General features: G+C 38.6%; 1 protein-coding gene across 4 annotated transcripts in view; it reads right to left on the reverse strand.

The window, feature by feature from the left end:
* LOC126888763 (activated Cdc42 kinase-like) overlaps positions 1 to 19925 on the reverse strand; it is a 1045651-nt gene that overhangs the window by 49395 nt on the left and 976331 nt on the right. The window contains exon 13 of one of the 4 annotated variants that reach the window (XM_050657146.1): positions 2941 to 3218. The exons of the other annotated variants lie outside the window; for them this stretch is intronic. Within the exon in view, the coding sequence (XP_050513103.1) occupies positions 3180 to 3218 (39 nt within the window). The 3' untranslated portion in view covers positions 2941 to 3179. Of the gene's footprint in view, positions 1 to 2940; positions 3219 to 19925 lie in introns of those variants that run through there. 4 annotated transcript variants of the gene reach the window in all.

Raw genomic sequence — 19925 nt, forward strand, 5'->3', positions numbered from 1 at the left:
AACAATAAGGTGAGTTGACAAACAAATAACACAACGTAAGTCCTGGCCTATACCCAAAAATTTGTTCTAATAACCAACTCAAAACAAAATCGATTGCTAAGAACGTCAGGCGAACTTGCATCGAACCAAAATATCGAACATGTAAATCGGAAATCTACCATCGAAAGAGAAAATCGAACGTGTAGATTCTTTTCGGGAATCCATCATCGAAACGAAATATACCGAACGTGTAGAGTGTAAATCTACCATCGGAAGAAAGTTACCGAACGTGTAGAGTGTAAATCTACCATCGGAAGAAAATTATCGAACGTGTAGAGTAATCTACCATCGACACTAAACATTCGAACGTGTAAATTCCTAATGGAAATTACCATCGAAACTAAAATCTCTTAAGAGACTGTGGGCCCTGAAAAATTTCAGAAAATCTCTTAAGAAAACAAAAATTAAACCACAAATACTGATATTAAAAAAATAAAATAAGTACTACAATCGACCACAAAAAACAAAATTGAAATTGCAGGAAAGTTCGCAATCAAAGACAAAGCAACGTTTATCAAGCTGATCTGATCTCCTACTAATAAAAAAAAAATAAAAAAAATATTTCGGACCGTAACACAAAATAACTCAAAAAAATTATCAAACCTAACAGATTATTAATCAGTCGAACATCTCAACAGATTCCAAAAATAAGAAAACAAAATGATAAAACAAATATATAGGCTTTACCTAATAATTAATCTGTTAAATGATAAGAAAATATTTCAAAATCGTTATTCAAAAATAAGCTAAAGTCGAAAATGAAAATATTAACGACAAAAAACATGAAAATTAAATTGAATATATCAATATAACGTTATTTTAGACAAAAAAAGGTACTGTCTAAAATCAAAATTAGCTGAATGTTTCTATTAAATCAAATAAAAAAATTTTACAGGGTTTTCTTCGTTATTTTAACGAAAAAAACATTTTTTACAACACATTGTAAAATAAACACAAAACAATAAATTAATATCCTTTCTCTTGATCGTAAGACATTTAACTGAGTAGGTAAGTACAACAAACAGATAATAAAATAACAACAAAAAAATATGTATTAAATATACCACAAATTAATAAATTACGAGACGCAAGCTCTCATACTATAAGATTTCTGTTAAATGAAAGTGCGAAGTTCCAAAAAAATTGGAACATCTGGGGTCGAAGGTTGCACGTAAGCGAGAAACACTCTGCGATGCGTAAATGCATCGACCTTGCGATGCGTAAATGCATCGACCTTTAAACAAAACAAAACAAAACAAGTAGGTACTACAGCTGATTAATTATACTTAAAAATAAATGGAAAATACTGTAAAATGCTAATAAAAGTTAGAAAGGAAAAACAATAGCCCACACGTTAGCAGCGCTATTTGTATAACATGCCCCAAAAGAGGGTGACATTTGTATAACATGAAAAGGGAATAGAATTTTGACAAGATGTTGTTATGTCATATTAGGGGATGTTACACAATGAAGGACATGGCCTAGTAGCTCAGAATCGGACGAGATATGGGGTGGTTCTTTAAGGGATGTAACATCAAAAGAAAACTTCTTCTGCATAATTCCTGGATCTGACTGCATGTAAAAAAAAATGATACCAAAAGTGGTAAACAATATCGACAATCGCCTAATAGCAGCTAAAATTGCCGGAGTTCACGTACTCTGTCCGCCATGTGTCGCCGGGCTGAGCCAAACTCTCAGAGCTTTAGGCAAACTTGTAACTACATTTCAACTTCACTGGAAACTAACTGGAACTTCACTTCATGACGACTATAACAGAACTGAATTTGAAGACGGACTTAACAGAACTAACTGTCAGACCAAACTTAACTCGATGGCGGCCCTAACAAAACTAAATTTGATGATGGCAGAAACAGAACTCTATCCTCTACCAGATTCCTCAACCAAAACGCCCTTTCCAAAATCATCACACGATCTTTCCCATCGACAATCCAACGACCAATTACAGATTTAAAACATTAAATTAATCAAATCTCAACCAATAAGAAATTGCAAATCACGCTCTGGGTTAAGCCCTCTAACGCATACCAAAACAGCTCAACCAATCACAAAAAAAAACAAACAAGCAGATCTCAATATTTCGTACCGCCTATTCTTCCCATGGAAAGTGTCAATTCAGCTGCATTGACAACTCAGGCCTGTTTCCATAGCGTCAGCAATTCTGCACGTGTGGCTCAGTGGACTAACACAAACACTTATAGGCTCTTATCAAAGTTATCAACATTCCAGCGACATCCTGGCTCTATGTCGGTAAAAACAATTCACTGAAAGATCTATGACTCTAATTTCTTTGACGGCAAAAGATAACGTATACAAAACAAGGTCTCTCAGATCAAAATAGCTATTATATTCACGCTAGAATCCTGAGAATCGTACGATCGACAAAATACACATCGTGTGAGGAAATAAGAATTTATTGACTCAATCACTGTGAGAACGAAAAGAACTAACAGATCAATTCCACGCAAAACGCGGTCCCAACGATTATGACATATAGGGTGTAACGAAAGTGTTACAACTGTAAACACCGTTTTTGGTACCGTTTCAACTACATTGATATTATGTAAAACATTATGTTGTATCGCAGATTTAAAATGCGTTTATATCGAAAACAGATGAGTTCAGCGAGATGAATGAAATACACCTTTTTTAAGTAAAAATATTAAAAGAATAAAATTTTTAATTCAAAAAGTACATAGAGAGGGGAATAAAAAAATTGAACGTATTAAATGAGCGCTGAAAGACGTATGTGGCGCCCTCTGGGTAATACATTATTTTTGGTGGTGAATTTAGATTTCTCATCCCAAAAAACCCCCGCTTACCAAATTTCGTGTTGTTATCGCATGTCTGTCAGGAAATATTCAAGAATAAATAAAATAAAAGTTTAACTTTGACACCCTGTATTTCGGTTATCAACTTTTGTACTAAGGTAAGTTAGCTTAAATCAACCTATTTTAAGCTCAAGAATCTAAGGTTAAGCTATGGCCCATTCTTTACCAAACACCCAGTATACACTAATCACAAAAAGTTTCACATAATTTTTAATACAGAAAAAACGATTAAAAGTAATTGTTACTTTTTGGCAGAATGTTATAATACTTGTCTAGGTCTCCTTTAGGTGTCTACAAACCCATAACGTTCCAAGTTGAAACGTGTTTTTTCTGAAAAAAAAAGAAAACAAAACGTTGGTAAGAGAGAATATTTATTTTGGACATTTGTGTTCGAGAATTCGAATGGTGCACTATGTCTGCTTCATTTTTCAATGAAATCTTAGAAAAAAAAATGAGTAATTTAACTCAAAACAAGCAGCCCAAATCGTAGCTTTAATTGGAGATGGACGATCGTAGCAATATGTTGCTGATGTTCTGGGAATTCACCAATCCAGCGTTTTAAGAGCTTTAAGAAGGTATAAAGAAACTGGAAGCTAAAAAAGACGACCAGTTCAGGACGTCCCAGGTATACGAAACCCGTCTTAGAAGTGCCATAATACGTGCGCATAGGGCGAGCACAAGCAGTAACCAGGTATCGTATACGGTACCGTATTGGTGGAACGAGGATGTTCAAAACGACCGCGTGCAATGTTTCAGACTGAGGCGCATCGCACAGAGGGACAGAACCCTGCAGTCCAGGGACGCGTACAAAAACGCCAAAAAGAACCTCAATAGAACCATCAGGAGGTCCAAACGTACGTGCTGGACCAACCTGTGCGATGCGCTTGAGGATGATATATGGGGTGAGGCTTACAGGATTGTCTCCAAAACCCTTAAAGTCGAAACCCCATACAGACTTACAGGTGTAAGGAAGAGTGACATTGCTAAAATCCTTTTCCCCAGGAGGCCTGACGTACTGTTTGTGCCCGCCATATGTGAGCGCCCGGAAGCTGTCACCCCCATGGAACTTGCTAGGGCTGTAGAATCGATAAAGACAGGGAGGTCGCCGGGACCGGATTGTGTGCCACCGGAGGCCATAAAAATCGTGACGACGGCCCAACCTGAGTTAATGAGATCGGCATTGTCCCAGCTTCTCACGTCCCAGATCTTCCCTGATGACCTGAAACGAGCACGCCTTACTCTAATACCGAAACCCGGAAAAAATCCGGAAGAAGCCAGCTCCTACCGACCGATTTGCCTTCTTGATTGCTTAGGCAAACTTTACGAAAACATAGTTAAAAACCGCCTACAAGCGGAGCTAGACGCCGTGAATGCCATCTCCGACAGGCAATATGGCTTCAGGAAGGCGAAATCGGCGGTAGATGCTGTCAGGCATATAGTCGAGAGAGTCAAGGGCACGGGGAGGAGATGGGCCGCGCTGATCATGTTTGATGTCAAAAACGCATTTAATTCGGCAAATTGGGGGCACATCATAAATAGGATGGAGGCCCTCAATTTGTCGGATTATTTGGTCAACATAGTCAAGAGCTATCTGTCTAACAGGTCCCTAATAATTAATAAAAACAATAATACCAAGCTCACTGCCGGCGTTCCCCAGGGGTCAGTCCTCGGACCGACCCTCTGGAATATACTATACAACGGCGTACTGAATCTGCGGCACGGGCTCTACTGTGAGGCTGTGGCTTACGCGGACGATCTTGCCACCTTCGTCAGCCACGACTGTCACTGGGAGTTAGTTGAGATTGCTCAAGGATGTTTCAGCAGGGTGAACGCTTGGATGATCGAGAATGATCTTGAACTTGCAAGCGCAAAGACAGAGGTGGTGATTCTAAAGAAACCTAGAAACGGACCAGACCTGCTGTTCCATTTTGGAAACAACGAGGTCAAACCTTCCTTCTGCGCCAAATACCTGGGTATAGACCTCGAACGTGGACTTGGGTTCTCCAAACACCTAACAAGAGTGGTAAGGAAAGCCGAGGCACAAACCGCAGCCCTCCGAAGAATAACACCAAATATCGGAGGGCCAGGTAGTGCCAAAAGAAGACTGTACCTCAACACTATACAGTCCACCCTTCTCTACGGAGCCCCGGTCTGGGTCGAGGCTCTACGGCACAAGAAGTACAGAGAATTGTTAAATAAGGCGCAGAGGAAACCTCTGTTGAACGTAGTCAGTGCCTACAAGACTACCACGGCCCTACAAGTGATAGCGGGCGCCCCTCCTATCTACCTGCTAGCCAGGGAAAGAAAATCTCTATATGAGCAACAAAACGGCCACTTACCGGAAGTAAGAGCGGCTGCCAGAGAGCGGCTACTCATGGACTGGCAGGTAGAATGGGAGGCGGAAATAAGTAAAGACCAATGGACCAAGCAGCTTATACCGAATGTGGGGACGTGGTACGCTTGCAAGTTTAAGCGGGTTAATTTTTATTTCACCCAATTTTTAACCGGGCACGGGTCCTTCCGGGCGTTCACTTACAGAATCGGTAAGGCAAACGATGACCTGTGCCGGACCTGCCACGTGAGGGAAGACGCAGAACACTGCGTTTTCCGGTGTAGCGTCTTCGCTTGCGAGCAGGCCAGGCTCAGGAACAGATTTGGCGATATAGGCCCCAATAACATAATTAACGTCGCAGTCGAGAATAAGTCCTTTGAATTTATTATAGACGTAGTCACGGGTATTGTAAAGCGCAGAGCGGTTCTAGAACGAGCGGAACAAGATGGGTGAGATTGGCTACACGTAGTTGATAAAAAATAAAATAAAATAAAAAATAAAAAAATTAAGAAAAAAATAAAAAAAATAAAATAAAAAATAAATAAAAAAAAATAAAAATAAATAAAAAATAGTAAAAAAAATTAAAAAAAAACAGAAAAAAGACAAAAAATAGGAAAAAAAACTGCCACAACAGATATAAACATTCACAGGCACATTACCCTAAATTTTTTCAAGGCCTACCTATTTATATTCATCTTTAAGTCTCCCTACACCTTAATCAATTATGTTCTTTCTACCATTTGTAGGTAGGCTCACTGGGCCGATTATCAATTAAGTAATACCCACCTTCAGTCGTAAACTCTCCCTATCCGCGTGTCATTTTCAGACAGGCGAGAATAGCATAGCTAATACTATACTACTATTCAGCTCACTATCCAAAGACCTCCCCTGCCCGTCTGCTGATCTTAGGTAGGCGAGCCTGTCCTTTCTTTTTATGAGTTTATCCTCAAAGACCTCCCCCCTATCCGCCTCTCCGTTTCTAGGAAGGCGAGAATAGTATAGAAGGGCTTATGCCAATCTTCTCCTTTAGCCCTACTTACATAGACTGCGCGGGATATCCCCATGTATCGTTCACTAATGAACACGTCCAGGGATATTCCGGGTCGGAAGAGGGGGTGGTTTTAGTTGGTAGGCGGCTGGTTTTAGTTGGTGGGCCCTAGCGTGTTCTCCTCTCCTGTCCGAGTCCAACAGTACTAGGGACACCTTCCCTAGTCTGCTAAGAGCGTTCCACCTCAATCCAAAAAAAAAAAAAGGTATACGAAACCCGCAGACGACTTTATTTACGTCTGCAGAGTTTGCGTACACGTCATGTTACAGCTAGGCAACTACACTTTTCACAGTCCGTAATGTTCGAATAAGTGTACATTCGGTTAGAAGCAGATTAAGGGAATTTGGAATCAACGCCAGAATAACTGCTACTGCTCCACTGTTAACGAGGGCACACGATATATAACGTGTAAGGCTCGCACGAGAACATATCGATTGGGATCGACTATACTAATATTCTTTTTACTGATGAGTCAAGATCTGCACTTTGTGGATCCGACAGACGTACTCCAGTTTACAGACGCATCGGTGAGCGACTTGCTCAGTGTAACATAAGAGCAGCCAGAAATTTTGGACGTGGCTCGATTATGATATGGGGAGGTATCTGCTTTTTAAGTTACACAGAATTAACAGCGTTTCGTCGGGGGCCCCTGACAGCTGATCGGTATATAATAGAGGTTCTTGAAGAAAATGTCCGACCTTTTGTCCCAATTATTAGAGATAAAATAGCAAAAATAAAGAAAAAAAATAGCAACTACTAACATGAGGAGAACGGAATGGTGGACGGAATAAATACGAGTGAAAATAAAGAACAAAAAAGACACATGGAAGACCTAAGCACAAAGCACTCGGAAGATTACGAGAAAGACAAAAGGAAAAAAGTTAAAATTCCGGTGAACGCAGGAAAGGAAAGGTCATGAACAAAAAATTATAGGGAAAACCAAAAACTCTTCTACGGCGCATTAAAGAAACTCTGATAAAAGAAAGAGCACACGATGCCGAATATAAAAGACAAGAATGGAAACGTACTAACAGAAGAAAAACAAATATTGGAAGGATGGAGAGAACAGTTCAAAGAGCTAACACATGCAGTCATGGACAACATAGTGGAGATACAAGAAATTAATGAAGAACAACAAGTGGAATCCATAAATAGACAGGAATTAGAGAAATCAATAGAAAGTAAAATTAAGCCAAGCACCAGGCAAGGATGATTCTTTTTCTTCTTGTGCCACTCCTATCGGAGATTAGATATCATCAAGGCTATACTGACCTGGTTTACAGATGACCTAAAGAGTTCATTAGTGGTGCAGAAAGGCTTAGAACTAAGTAACTAAGTATTAGAGATAATTTGGTTCTTATGCAAGGAAACGCGCACCCGCACGTTGCTGGAATAACAATGAAATATCTTCAAGAGGTTGGTATTAAGTTCTCGATTGGGCAGCAGTCAGCACAGACCTAAACCCAATTGAGCATGTTTGGGACTACCTAGAAAGGCGCATAAGAGCGCGTATCTTCACAACCTTGATACCTTCTAACCTTGTTTTTTGTTGATATTTTAAACCAAAAAACACCGACATCGTAATACTTTGTATCCCATCGCATGTAGGTACTCAAGAAACTGAGCAGATGATTAACTCCAAAATCCAGTAACGTGGCAAAGTGAATGGGATAATTCCCAATTGAAATTAAAACAAATTAAAGCATCGATTGTGTAAGCAAAACACAAGTCGTGCCAACCACGTTAGAAATGATCGATTACGTTTAGGTTATACATAACACACACATATTTATTTAACTAAAGGAATCAACCGGTATGTGATAGAAAATTCTAAATGTAAAACACTTCAAAAAAACCATTTGTACATTAAACTGCGCAAAATGCATCCAAGAAAAAACAAACAATAATCTTTCCCGCTAATAACCATTAAATAGATACGAATTTGTCTTTAAATAAATAAAAAGGAATCTTTCTGACTGTCTAAAAACATCATTAGATGAAAACTGTAATATAAGCAATATTGTAAATTTTACTAAAGAAACTGACCTTGTTCCTCAATTGTAAAGTAACTAGGTAATTGTAGGTACCTTATTGTAAACTAATAGAATGTAAATCAACATGTCGCTAACGCTTGAGAGTTGATGTGGCCGATATTAGATAAAAAAAGTTGGTGTATTATATCTCATTTTAAAAGTTGATGGACAGAACGTCTAATTTCCATTGAAGTAATGTGACACAACGTCTATAGACGACATTTTTAAAATGACGAGTTGTGACAAAAAATCGGTGTAAAAAATGGTACATTAGATATACAAATGAGTAAGAAATGTGATACGACGTCCATGGTCATCGTCCACATGTTTACAATTTTTTTTTTTAAACTCATTGTTTCCATATTATACTATAAGCGCTAAAAGAAATTCAGCAATTTTCCTATTCTACTTTGCAAAATACAAGCAGTGAGGACGTTTAGGTTGGAATAAATTCATTTTCTTGAGAATGGGTAATTTTGGAGAGAAATCCCAAAACAGGTCGATTTTTATTTTTAAATTACGCTCTTTTAGCACATTCTAGTGACGTCATCCATCTGGGTATGATGACGTAATCGATGATTTTTTTTAAATGAGAGGTGCCGTGTGACAGCTCATTTGAAAGGTTATTTAATTCTCTATTCAGTAATATAAACGTTAACATATTATTTATAAAGAGTGTCCAATTTTTTTTAATTAAATTAATTGAGACAAATAGAAGAATGTATGTAATTCATTTAATGTATGTAAAATACATTTTACTGCTGCCAGAAAACAGAAAAATATGTTTATTTGACAAATAAATACTGGTTTTCGCTTAAATTAAATGTTAAAGCTGCTGCCCTGCCACCCACCTGTCTCTTAGCAGTTTAAACATTGAATTTAAACGAAAGGAAATGTTTATTTCACAAGTAAACAGCAACAGGTTCACATTTAAACCTGTTGACAGCAGTAAAATGTATTTTGAATTAAATAAATTGCTTACATTCTTCTTTTAATGTCAATAAATTTAATCAAAAATTTTTTTGGACACCCTGTATAAATATTTATGTTAGTAAATAAAAATGTATATCATTTTTATTCAGTTGCAATACGAAGCCAAAACTGTCTTGAATTTTACTTAGTCCAGAGAGCGCAACCAGCACTCTTATCGACGATTTCGCCACTTTTTAGTGGCTCCTCATAGAATGCGTAGAATGCCTATCTCTACCCTAAGTTTAAATTTTCGACTCTATTAGTCCCCGCATTGCAACTGGTGTGATGGTAGTAGATGCCTAGCGGCATCTGCTATTAACTAAAAGCTAAAAGTCAAAGTTTTCATCCTAATAAAAATATTTTTAAAAGATATTTAATTGAAAACTTATTGGACCATTTTCCTGGTAACACCTCCATGGCTTCTAAGAGTTCCCTCTTGTCTTCTTCGCTGCAACATCCATTTGGCTTGCAATTTTTAGAAGCCATGGAGGTGTTACCAGGAAAATGGTCCAATAAGTGTTTTCAATTTAAAAATCTTTTAGTAATATTTTTAATATTATTGATATGATATATAATAGATATGAGAAAGGACATAAAAGAAGACATAATAGAAATAAGACAGGGGCAGGAAGAGTACCTGCAAGTAATTATGGAACTGAAAAGAGAAAACGTAGTCTTTTTTTTTTTTTTTTTCCCTGGAAGCCGTCTGTTGTGAACCGGTTGTACTGCAGCCACTTGGCTTATTGTACATCTTCCATTGTTTATGAAACCCATTCCAGAATTCTGGAACCCTGTACCAGCTTGTACAGGTCTAGTGGGTGGGTGCCATATAATTTTGGAGTCATTTCGATGTCTCCGAAAAGTGTTTGCCGCCTCCGATCCAATGCCTCACAGTCATGCAAAATATGGTTGACTGTTTCAGGTTCTCTGTTACAGAGTCTGCAGCTCAAGTCTCCATGAAACAGCCCCATTGTATGCAGGTGACCCTTAACTGGCGCATGTCCAGTGAGGAAACCTGTTATGACTTTGAGCTGATTCCTGCTTGTTTTCAGCAGTAACTCAGCTCTACTAGCACATGTCCGTCCGATATACATCTTGCCATGTGTTTGACCGGGTACACTCTCCCAGTGTGAGTTGTGTTGGCTTCGGATCCAGGCTTTTTTTCGTTCGCGGACGGTGCTTTTTGGCACTCCCACGGCCGGCTCTGGACCCAGGTATTTTGTAGCTGATGCTCTCTTGGCAAGTGCATCAGCTCTTTCATTGCCGTATATGCCCCGATGACCTGGAACCCATACCAGTATAACACTGTTATGTTGTGCCAGTCTATCAAGTTCTTGTCGACATTCCCATACCAGCCTAGAGTTCACCTTAGGGCTTATAAGAGCCCCAATGGCTGCTTGGCTATCTGTGCATATGTTAACCCGCTGCAGTTCGAATGCCCTCAGGTTGTTTTCTCTTGCACACTGCAAGATTGCAAAAATCTCTGTCTGAAATACGGAGGTACATTCTCCCAGTGGAATAGAAATGTTGAAATTTCCACCACTATAGAATATTCCTGCGCCCGAACCGTCTGCGGTTTTAGACCCGTCCGTATACCAGGTGCAACCCTGCAGTCTGGGTCGAGAGTTTCCTCTGTCCCATTCGTCTCGTGGGCAAATGTCCACTTGAAAAGGTACTTCAGGCATATATCTTGATGTCATATGGTCAGAAATCATCATCCATTCGGCATCATTAATTTCATTCGTTATTTTACTATGTCCTGATTTAACTGGTACGTTGCTCAGGTTTTCTCGCAGTCTATAATAGCCCATTCTCGCCTCACCTCTTATTGTTATATGTAAAGGAGGGAGATCCAGTAGTGCCTCCAGAGCTGCCGTAGGTGTGCCCCTCATAGCCCCGTGATCCCGAGACAAGCAAGTCTTTGCACCTTGCTTAATTTGATGATGGCACTTTTTTGCTGCACTTTTGGCCACCATACCACTGATGCATATGTAATTGTGGGTTTTACTACCATGTTATAAGTCCAATATACCATGTCTGGTCTCAAACCCCACATTTTTCCATGAGTACGTCTGGCTACCATTAACGTAGATACCGCTCTCTTCGTTATTCTTTCTATCTGCTGATTCCAAGTAAGTCTTGAGTCTAATATTATCCCGAGATACTTTACTTCACTCACCAGATTTAAATGTATACCATTTAGACTTAGAGGACCCAATTCCTCTGAATTCCTTCTTTTAGTAAATTTCATGATTTTGGACTTTAGAGGACTGATGTTAAGCCCTACATTTGAAGTCCATTCTGTAACTACTGTCAGAGCCTGTTGCATTCGATCTCTGACTGTACCATTAAATTTTCCGTGGGCTAAGATGACTAGGTCATCCGCATAGCCCAGGACGTGATGCCTATCGTTGTCGAGTCTAGCTATCAGGCCATCCATGACCAGATTCCACAATAGAGGAGATAAGACTCCCCCCTGTGGGCAGCCTCTGGCTACCTGAGCTGACACTGTATCCCCTAGCAACGTAGCATATATCACACGGCTTCTCAGCATGCAGTCTATCCATCTACAGCTTGTTTCGTCTATTCCTTTTAGACGGATCGCCCTTGTGATCGCTTCGTAAGAGGTGTTGTCAAATGCTCCCTCAATATCGAGAAATGCACCCAACATCACCTCTTGGTTTTCTAGAACGTACTCCACTCTCTGTACAAGATGGTGCAGTGCCGTTTCTGTGGAGACTCCCGCTCGATATGCATATTGTCCCCGATGTATCGGACTTTCAACCAATACACCATCCCTGATATGCCTATCGAGCAGTTTTTCTAAGGTCTTCAGTACGAATGACATCAGACTTAAAGGCCGCAGAGACTTGGCCCTTTCCTGTCCGATTTTGCCAGGTTTGGGTATAAAAGCCACCCTTATCAGCCTCCATGCTTTTGGTATGTACCCCAGCCCTAAACTAGCCTGCAGTATCTTACACAATTTTTTGAAAAGAAGGTCGTTTCCCTTCTGTAGAAGTATTGGATAAATCCCGTCCGGACCCGGTGATTTATATGGCTCGAATGAGTTTATTGCCCATTTGATTTTGTCCTGGTTTATAACTTCTTTTGCCACATGCCAGTTTTCCCTAGAACCATAATTCATGATATCCAGTCCGGTTTGCCATGTGTCTAGTGGTATCAGTTTTGTCTCAGACTCAGGAAAGTGCACCCTGAAAAGCTCTTTCAGGGTGTCTTCACCATTCTGAGTGTATTCACCTGACTCTTTTTGGAGCGAGGGAATACTTATCTGAGGGTCCTTTGAGAGAACTTTATGGAGCCTTGCCATTTCTGAAGTCCCTTCTATCTCTTCACAATGCCTTCTCCACGATTCTCTTTTTGCCCTTCTCAGTTCCTTATTGTAGTCAGTCAGAGCTTTGCGATAATCACCCCACTCGCCTGACCTTTTGGCGAAATTAAATTTTCGTCTAACCTCTGTCCTTTGATTTGCAAGATTATGATTCCACCAGGGAACTTTCCTGTTGGAATTCCTGACTATCTCCGGACAGTTGTCTTCGAACGCTGACGTGACAATCTCTTGAAATTGTTCGGCAGCCATGTCTAGGTCCAATGTATGCCTTATCTTCCCGTTAATCCTGCCTAAGCTATATTCTATGTCTGCTTGATATGCTTCCCAGTTTGTTTTACGAGGATTACGATAAGTTTCCTTGATAAGCTCATTGCCTGTCATTTCAAAACAAATGTGTCGATGGTCTGAAAAGGACACCTCATCTGACACATGCCAGTTTTTCACAGTTCTAGCCACGTTAGTCGTGGCAACTGTTATATCAATCACCTCCTTCCGTCGTGAAGTCACGAAGGTTGGTTTGTTTCCTACGTTTAATATGTCTAAATTATGTTGCATTATAAACTGTAGTACTGACTCACCTCTTGCATTGGTGTTTGTACTGCCCCAAGTCAGATGGTGCGCATTCGCATCACAGCCAATGATCAATTGCAATCCATTTTTCCTGCAATCTCTCACTAGCTGCTCCAATTCCCTTGATGGTGGTTGTTCGGGATCATCATATGGGAGGTATGCTGATCCTAAAACTATCTGCTTCACCCCTCCTCCATCTATGATCTTCATCTTTACCGTGGTTAAATCCCTGGAACAGTGATTTATCAACGGCAGTGTTTTGATGTTTCGTTTGACTATTATGCAAGTTCGCGGGACATCGGCAGACTGGCTATATATAAGCTCTCCACCAATACCCGATAGACCTCTTATTTTGCCCTTGTAAACCCAGGGTTCTTGTATCAAGGCTACATCAAACCTTCTCATGGCGACAGTAAGTTCTGCCGAAGCTGACTTACTATGCTGGAGATTCGCTTGCAGGATTCTGATTGGAGCCATCAATGCCTCTGATGGTTTTGAAGGATATCTTTTCAAGTCTGTAATACGCCTTGAAATTTGCAGCCTTCAATGTTTTATAGGAGACCTCGTCGATCGTGTATACGAGGATTTGCATGTCCTCTCCGACCTTCCGATTTTTCAACAACCAGTCTTCCGTCTTAAGGTCTTTATTTTGCCTCTCTAAACGGGTTCTGACTGTTGATTCTTCAGCCTCTTTCTCGGGGATGCGGGCGAGGACCATAGGGCGTTTTGGCATGTGGCTGGGATCGACCACATTTAAGTCGACTCCTTCCCACAGGCCCTCCATAGTCCTTACCACCTCAGTAGTCCATTTTTTGGTATGTTCGTTAGCACAGTTTACCCACAGAGTACCTGCGCTAAACGATGTTTTATGGAACTGTAGCAGTTGATTTTGACTTCCAACAGGAGCCTCATCCACTGCTAGCTTTAGTTTGTTGATGATCAGGTCTGCGTGAGCCTGATCTAGTTGAGTATCCGGATGGTGCCTGTGTGCCACCGCTATCCTGAATACTTTTGTGACATTGCTGTATGACCTAGTCTGCTCATGAGAGCTCCTTGGTCTCTTAGCAACCCTTTGTTGCGGGGGGGTAATGGTATTCTCCCGCGGTCTCTTTTTACCCTCGGGTTTTACCAGTACTCCCGTTTTGTTTTTATGGGGATTTGCTGTGGTCCATGTTCCAGCAGCCATTTTTGCCTTTTTCGTCATCTTTCTTTTTTGAGCTCCAGAAAGGCGTTTTTTGCTACTTTGTGCAGAGTCTGTTCCGCTTGGAACAACTTCTGGCTCAGTATTTGGGACAGATACAGAATCCACGACTGAAGTCGCCTCTGTGTCCGTTCCCGTTTTTGTGTTTGTTTTTTCAATCTCGTTCTCCATATTTGTTCCCACGAGTTGGGACGAATTGCTGTCAGGCACGGCAGTGCGCCCTTACCGTGCTAAGGCTATAATCCCCCAGAGTTCGCCATCTCTCTAGGGCATCGCTTTAGATACACTTTACTCCCTGTACCATGCATCCCGTCGGCACGATGGTGTTACACCTTAGGATTGGGAGGATGGATCATTTGGCGTTACCCAGGGTGCACCACGTGGAGGCGATCCATCGCTACACCCAACGTAGTCTTAAAGTACTACAAACGTAGTCTTAAAGAAAGAAATATTGAAACTGAATGAACCCGTCCAAGAATTAGAGAAAGATAAAAGGAAAAATAACGTCGTAATCACAGGGTTAAATCTACAAAGCTCAAATCAAAAAGACATGAAAACTGAAATAAAGAATTTCATAAGAAATGAACTAGAAGTGGAATCAGACATAAACGAAGTTAAGAAAATCAGCGAAAACAAATGCCTAGTGGAATTGTTAGATACAGAAGGAAAAACGAAAGTAATAGAAAGTAAACATAAATAAAAGAAAAAGAGAAATCCAGTCTATATTAACAATGATCTCACCGCAAAAGAAAGGGAAATAGATTACCACATAAGAAAAAGGGCACAAGCAGAGAAGAATAGGGGTAAACAAGTACAGATTAAATACCAAAAAATTATAATAGAAAATGAAGAATGACCATTATCTAGTCAAAATGAGTTTTAGAATAATAAAAGACATACAAAATGACAAGAAGAGAAAAATAATAAAAGAAAAAAATCAGAAGCTACAAACTGAAAGAAATAGAAGTTAAGAATAGATACCAGAAATGCCTAGAGGAACATAGGAAAAGAGAAAATAAGTACCAAAATATAGAAGAAAGATGGAAAGATTATAAACATAGTCTTTTAGCAGCTGCAAAAGAGAGTTGTGGAGTAACACAAATAAGTAATAACCCCAAAAACGCACGGCATGGTGGACAAAAGACTTAGAAAAAATAGTACAAGAAAAGAAGCAACTGTGGAAAAAATACCTAACAGACATAAAGCAAGAAAGCTATGACAAGTACAAAGAAAAAAGAACAGAAGTTAAACAGATGGTTAAAAATAACAAAGACAGAACGTGGGTAGAATTTGGAAATAAATTAACAGAAGCATTCGGTGAAAACCAGAAATTGTTCTATAGCACACTAAAGAGCATGAGAAAACCAAAACCAAATACATTGAAAAACGTGAAGGATAAGAATGGAACCATACTTACAGAAGAGAATGAGATTATGGAGAGGTGGAGATAATACTTTGAAGAACTCTTGGAAGTGGAACAAGTAGAAGGAGATAAGATAGAACAAAACGAAAATCAACACACTCCACAAGAGCAACAGGAACAGATAGGAAATATAACACAAAAAGAATTAACAAATGTAATCAACAAAATCAAGATGGGAAAAGCACCGGGACATGACGATATAACTGCAGAAATGGTGAAATACATGAATGAAGAAAGACAACAAGAATTACTAAACATCATGAACCAAGCTAAAAATGAAAAGAAAGTACCACCAGACTGGCAGATAGGCATTATAACACCATTGTATAAAAAAGGAGATAGCAAAGAATGCTCAAACTATAGAGGAATAACACTTGGAAGCACAGTAGGAAAACTTTATGCTAGTATACTAGAAAACAGGCTAAGAGAAAAACTGGAAAACACCTTTGAGGAGAGCCAGAGTGGTTTCAGAAAGGAAAGAGGGACGAACGATCAGATTTTCATAATAAGACAAATAATAGAAAAAGCTCTTAAAACAGAAAAAGAAATACATGTATGTTTCATAAATATGGAAAAAGCTTTCGACAGAATTAAAAGAGAAGATATTTGGAAAATACTAGAGAAGAGAAAAATTGAACAAGATCTAATAGGTCCATTGAACAAGATCCAGAGTTTATACGAAAAAACGAAAAGCTATGTAAGGACAAGAAATGAAAAATCAAAAGTATTCGACAGCAACATTGGATTAAAACAGGGTTGTGTCCTGAGCCCACTACTCTTTAACCTAGTACTAGATGACGTAATAAAAGAATGCAAACACAAATGGAGAAAATATAATGTAGGATATTGGAAGTTGAGAATGATACAAATAACAGAACTATGCTACGCAGACGACCTGGTGATCATTGGGGAGTCAGAAAAACAATTACAAGAAAATATAAACATATTGTATAAAGAGCTTAAAATCAGAAATATGAAAATAAACAAAGAAAAATCAAAAACAATGATAATTGGAAGACAAAAAGGAAAACATGAAATAGAAGTAGATGGCAAGCAACTTGAACAGGTAGACAGATATAAGTATTTGGGGGTAATCATAAGCCGGGATGAAAAATTAGAAGATGAGATAAATGAACGAATTGGAAAGACTGGTAAGCTGTACAATATTATTAAGAGTAACTTTTTAAAAAAGAAAGAAATACCTAAGAATATAAAAACGGAAATAGTAAAAAAGATTGTGAAACCCACTCTAACCTATGCCTGTGAATCTTGGGCATTAACAAAAAGGCAAAAGAATAGACTAATAAGCACAGAAATGAGATTTTTGAGAACAATTCGAGGGGAAAACAAGGAAAGATAAAATCAGAAATCAAACCTTTAGAGAAAATCTGAAAATACACCCAGTTACAACAACAATCGAACAAGAACAACTTAGATGGCTCGGACAAGTACTGAGAAGAGGAGAAGAGAAAATAGTAAGACAAATATATGAAGCGAGAGATATGGGAAGAAAGAAGAGAGGAAGACCAAGAAAGACGTGGACAGAAGAAGTGAGGGAAGCGGCCGACAAAAGAGAAATAAAATGGGAGGAAACAAAAGCATTGGCCATGGATGGAAGGAAATGGAAGGAAATGTGGAAGAAAACGACGGAGAACCTAACTCCATAATAACTCACACCGAAAGGTAGACGAGTTCTGGATTAAGTAAGTAAGCAAAGTTTTCAATTAAATATCTTTAAAAAATATTTTTAAATATTTTTATTACGATGAAAACTTTAACTTTTATTTATCAGATGCCGGTAGGCACCTTCTACCATCACGTCAGTTGCAATACGAGGACTAATAGAGTTTAAAATTTAAACTTAGGGCAGAGATAGCAACCTATGCATTCTCTGAGGAGCCACTAAAAAGTGGCGAAATCGTTGATAAAGAGTGCTGGTTGCGCTCTCTGAACTAAGTAAAAATTAAGACAGTTTTGGCTTCGCATTGCAACTGAATAAAAATGGTATACATTTTTATTTTTATTTTCTATTCGTACTACTCCCTTGAGTCCAACATAGGTCCATTTTCCGTTGGAACTTACCACGCTGAAAAGACGGGGTCGTGAATTGCAAATTTTAGAATTCCCTCTTCTCTTCTTCGCTTCAGCATCCATCTGGCTTGCAATTTTTAGAAGCCATAGATGTGTTACCAGGAAATGGTCCAATAAGTTTTCAATTAAATATCTTTTAAAAATATTTTTAAATATTTTTATTAGGATGAAAACTTTGACTTTTAATTATGTTAGTGTTTATATTACTGAATAGAGAACTGAATATGCTTTCAAATGAGCTAGCACACGACTATTCCCATTTTAAAAAATGATCGATTACGTCATCACGCCTAAATTGATGACGTCACTAGTATGATATACTTACAGTCGATCTAATTTACTTACCGTTGCACGTCATTATCTACGCCAGAGATCTAAGTTGACATAGTTGCCAAAGTATAAAAAAATCCCGAATCCATTTTAAATCAAATATATCACATATATATTATTGTAAACGTGGATTATACAACAAAACAAATTAATATTCAATGTAAATAAATAAAAACTTAAGAAATAGAGAACAAGAATTAAGTTACAATCTTTAAAGATTTGCAGTGCAAGCGTTTTTGCACTGCATTGTTAATAATTAAAAAACGGCTCCGAACTCTTGGCATGAAGCCGGTAGGTTTCTTGTATATGTCTACAATAACAACTAAAAAAGTTGTCAGATACCTCGATTATTCCAAGTCGTGATGAAATTAGGTGAAATTTATATTTTTATAGTAGAGAATCTTTTTGTAGTAAAGAAAACAATAAAAACAGTAAATATAATAAAACAGATACTTACAGTAAACAATATAAACAAATATGAAGTGTCATCACCGCAACTGTCAAATAAATGTTACCAATTTATTCTAAAATGTCACCTTCGTTCGATTACAGTTACAGTGTGTTCCGAACAAATCTGCTTCATAAAAATGCTTTATAATCCATTTATACAAATTAAATGAAACATATTATTGTGTATTTATTTAGGTTAAGATTAATAGAAATCGTCAAATATTATTTCTACACGTATATAATAAAATATGTCTAGTGGCTGTAATTCCAGTATACTAGGCAAAATGATTCTAAAAAAGAACACACCTACCGCCTAAATATTTCGTGTTGGTACCATGTGACGTCACAGGCTATGACGCGGATGACGTGCAACGGTTGGTAAATTAGATTAAGTATACATGCCAAAAAAATCATAATTCAAAAATAAAAATCGACCTGTTTCGGGATTTATCTCCAAAATAGCCCTTCTTATTCTTCTTTTGCCCTTTAATTCGTCCAATTTTGAACATAGGCTTCCCTCAGTTTCCTCCATTCGCTTCTGTTTAGTGCTTTCTGTTTCCAGCGCGTTCCTCCGATCTTTTTAATGTCGTCTCTCCATCTCATCTGGGGTCGTCCTCTTGCTCTCTTTCCTGTCCATGGTCTCCATTGCTGTATCGTGGTATTCCACCTATTGTCCGTTTGTCTAGCGTTATGACCTGCGAAGCTCCATTTTAGGCTAGCTATATGTTGTCCTGCGTCTTTGACTTTTGTTTTATTTCTTACCCAGTTGTTTTGCATTTTGTCTGTTAATTTTACTCCTAACATTCCTTTCTCCATGGCTCTTTGTGTCTTCATTATTTTATCCATGTTTGTTTTGGTCAAGGTCCATGTTTGGCATGCGTATGTGAGAATTGGGAGTATGCACTGGTCAAACACTCTTGTTTTTAAGTATTGTTGTATTTTTTTATTCTTCAGGGCCCATTTTAATTTCCCAAATCCTGCCCAGGCTAATCTGACCCTTCTTTTTACCTCCGCTGTTTGGTTTTCCTTATTTATTTTTATTATCTGTCCCAAATATATATATAATCATTAACCGCTTCTATTGTGGTGTCGTTTAGTATTACGTTTCTATTATCTTGTGTGTTTGTCATTGTTTTTGTTTTGGCAAAATTCATTTTTAGACCTATTTGTTCGGATTCGTTTGTTAATTCGGTTAGCATGGTTTGTAGTTCTTCTACAGCCCATTCTCGATAAAATAA

This window comes from Diabrotica virgifera, chromosome 7 (assembly GCF_917563875.1).
Source record: "Diabrotica virgifera virgifera chromosome 7, PGI_DIABVI_V3a".
Classification (NCBI taxonomy): Eukaryota; Metazoa; Arthropoda; class Insecta; order Coleoptera; family Chrysomelidae; genus Diabrotica; species Diabrotica virgifera.